The following is a 3,494-nucleotide window of genomic DNA, read 5'->3' as shown; positions in this document are numbered from 1 at the left end:
TCCTAGACGTGGTGACATTTCCTTTTTTTGAAGTTTATGCTTGGCCAAACTTTTCTTTCCAGTAACTTCTACAAGATGCAGCCCCAACTTCCAGAAATTCCAACATTTATAAAAAATAAAATGGAACTTTAAATTTTCAAATATTTCTACCTTTTGAAAACTTGGACTTCTAGAATTCAAAATATTAGTATTCTAATTTTCAAGAAAGTTTAGCTATCGGAAATTTCTAACTTTTGGGAAATTCAAGTTTCAAGATTTTTCAAACTTTCAAACATTTCAAACTTCAGAAATTTCAAACTTTCAGAAATTTTAAATTTTAAGAAACCTAAACTCTCATAGGAGAGAGAAGGTTGAGCAAGAGAACCTCATGTTTGGGATGGTATTTATTTTATAGGAGAAACTCCACGAGAACCGTGCGTCAAAGCGGGGCATGAACTCGGGTGGGCTGGCAGCTGCTCCAACTGCCTAGCCAACGGGTCGACGCCCCGTCCTCATGCGCGGAAAGAGAGAAGGCTTGGGGAGAGAGAGAGAGATGGAGTCACATGGGTGAGGCCCCCTTGTCCTATCTACATGGTAACCTGACATGCATCGCTTCGTGCAATGACTATGGGCATAGTTACCCACAGGAGAGCCTTCTTAAAGTAACAGTGTACCTCACCCTCATGTTGCATGCCTATATAAAGCTTCTCCTTTCCAACATTCATCATACGACTTGGCCACAATTTCTTTCTCATTTGTGACCTTCCACCACGTTCAATTTTCCTTCGTATATATTATTATTAAGCTCCAAATTCTAATCAGCTAGAGCTAGGCGATGAAGTCTCCTCGTCATCGAGCATTCCTCAAGATGAATATCTTTTCTACTTCGAAATGAGTGGTATCTGGAAATTAGGCATGATGGGTCTGAGACAGCAAGGTGGTAGAGATTTATCATAAGTGCATTTTCTGTTGAGAATAACATTGATAATCATGTCTAGTTTAACAACTTCCTCCCGAAGGACGACCCACGTGGACAGTGCAACATGTAAAATTGCAAACCCTTGTACAAAATTCAGTTGCTGTGTGGTGAGGTGTTGGAACAAGTGCATTACCTCGTCCATGTGTGTGGTATTTCCCCTTGTTGTTTTGATCGTCTCTATAAATCGCTAAAAATATTAATAACAATATCAAACCATTGACACTATGTGTGTACCATCTCACAAAAATTCAAACACATATCCATGGCAGAGCTCAAGAAACAAACAACTCAGACCCAATGTTGAATAGTACTAGCAAGTAATCCAAATCAGCACATCAACTCGGCCTGTCATCACCACACCAACACAAGATTTTTTTTCCTTCAAAATACTTCCCGAATTCAGGTTTAAATATTCTTGCAACATGGTAAATACATGTTCTCACTTGCTCACTGTTCGTATGTCCATGTCATGTTTCCTTTGAAAAAAATAAAAGCACGGTTTTTCTAGGCTTATGTGTGTATCTTCCTTGTTACGGTTCGAACTAATAAGAGGCAAACTTGTCACAGCTGACTGAGTAGAACAGTAGAAATGGACATGCCCTGAGCGTTTTCTTAGAAAAGAAGCATCTATTTTCTTTTGTTCAAAGATGGTTAGGAGGTCAGGTATCCCTTTCCCACCAGAGTTCAAGTCCTCAATTTGACACTTGTTTGCATTTTTCTAGCTTTATTCCAGGTATTTCGGCGATGTGCATTCAGTAGGAGGAGACGCTCCCGTCGACTGGCGACTTTTCGTCAATCTCAAGATCATGTGTGTCAGCTTAGTCTCTCGGAGGTGTTCATAGGGGTAGGATGCACGTGTGTTCATAAGGATGCGTGTATATGTGTATGTATGAACGTCAGGTTAAAAAAAGAAGACATGAAATCTGCTTATGGTGAGCACACAGCCCGGCGGGCCACGGCGCACCGCAGCCACAAGCCGTTCGCCCCCACAAAATCTGCCCGCCGGCTCCCACCGGGATTCCCCCGTGCCAATGGCGCGCGCCCACCTCACTCCCTCTTATCTCCGCCTCACCCACTCGCGCCACGCCCCTTATCCCCTCCACTTACAAACCCACACAAACTACACGCCCACCCCTCACCCCTTGATCGATCACACATCAAACCCCTCCACACGCTCGCCCGCGCGCGCCACGGACGCAGCAATGGCCGCCCTCACCGCCTCCATCGCCACCTCCAGCGCCTTCGCCGCGAAGCCGCGCCTGGCCCGCCCGCCGGCGCGCCTCTCCGTCTCCTGCTCCGCGTCCAGCGGCGACAACAACACCCCCTCGCTCTCCGCCTCCATCAAGACCTTCTCGGCCGCGCTGGCGCTCTCGTCCGTGCTCCTCTCCTCCGCCGCCACCTCCCCGCCGCCGGCGGCCGCCGACATCGCCGGCCTGACCCCGTGCAAGGAGTCCAAGGCGTTCGCCAAGCGGGAGAAGCAGTCGGTGAAGAAGCTCAACTCGTCGCTCAAGAAGTACGCCCCCGACTCGGCCCCCGCGCTCGCCATCCAGGCCACCATCGAGAAGACCAAGCGCCGGTTCGAGAACTACGGCAAGTTCGGCCTGCTCTGCGGCTCCGACGGCCTGCCCCACCTCATCGTCAGCGGCGACCAGCGGCACTGGGGCGAGTTCATCACCCCCGGCGTGCTCTTCCTCTACATCGCCGGCTGGATCGGGTGGGTCGGCCGCAGCTACCTCATCGCCGTCAGCGGCGAGAAGAAGCCCGCCATGCGGGAGATCATCATCGACGTCGAGCTCGCCGCCAGGATCATCCCCAGGGGCTTCATCTGGCCCGTCGCCGCCTACCGCGAGCTCATCAACGGCGACCTCGTCGTCGACGACGCCGACATCGGCTACTAAGTAGCTGCCATGCGTGCGTGGTTGGCTAGTCAGTCCCAACTCAGGTGAGCTCTGCGTCCATATCTGAATTAATGTGCTCAAACCCGTGGCTCAATCAATCAATGGTGGAAGATTAATGTATCTTGCGTTCTTGTTTGCTTTGGCAGATGGGCAGCGGAGGATTGAGGGCTTGTGGTGTCGATCTGCGTGGGCTTGGTGTAGGAGCTGATAGGATCATGGAGAAATGGAAGCTCGATCTCTTGTATTTAAGAAACTGAACCCAATCTTGTATAACTATTGTCTTCTCTCTTCACATATGTGTGTTTTACAATTGTTCAAATTGTTGAGAACCATTTCATGATGCACAGCATACCATGAGTGAAAATGTGCCAACATACATAGGAAACTCAAGTTTGAAAAAAGGTTGATATTTTTATAATAATCCGTACTCCCTCCGTTCCTAAATATAAGTCTTTCTACAGATTTCTCTACAAACTATATACGGATGTATCTAGACATATTTTAGAGTGGAGATTCACTCATTTTGCTCCGAATGTAGTCCATAATGAAATCTCTAAAAAGACTTATATTTAGAAACGGAGGGAGTATAAGCCAAATGTCTACTAGCAAACTTAACATACATGGTCCATTGGTCCACA

The 3,494-nt window shown here is 47.9% G+C and overlaps 1 protein-coding gene across 1 annotated transcript; it reads left to right on the top strand.

Moving 5' to 3' along the window:
• Positions 1-1,922: 1,922 nt before the first annotated feature.
• LOC109759396 (photosystem I reaction center subunit III, chloroplastic) lies at positions 1,923-3,175 on the top strand. Its single transcript, XM_020318219.4, has 2 exons — positions 1,923-2,900; positions 3,003-3,175. The coding sequence occupies exon 1, from the start codon at positions 1,990-1,992 to the stop codon at positions 2,854-2,856; it is 867 nt and encodes a 288-aa protein (XP_020173808.2). The 5' UTR covers positions 1,923-1,989; the 3' UTR covers positions 2,857-2,900; positions 3,003-3,175.
• The last annotated feature ends 319 nt before the right edge of the window (positions 3,176-3,494 follow it).

The sequence above is a fragment of the Aegilops tauschii genome, chromosome 5 (genome assembly GCF_002575655.3).
Source record: "Aegilops tauschii subsp. strangulata cultivar AL8/78 chromosome 5, Aet v6.0, whole genome shotgun sequence".
NCBI classification, from domain to species: domain Eukaryota; kingdom Viridiplantae; phylum Streptophyta; class Magnoliopsida; order Poales; family Poaceae; genus Aegilops; species Aegilops tauschii.
Note: the sequence above shows the minus strand (reverse complement) of the source record. Positions and strands in the feature narration are given on the sequence as shown.

What these genes read in the sequence shown, in the direction of transcription:
- LOC109759396 (XM_020318219.4), top strand. Translation starts at nt 1,990, where the DNA reads ATGGCGCGCGCCCACCTCACTCCCTCTTATCTCCGCCTCACCCACTCG.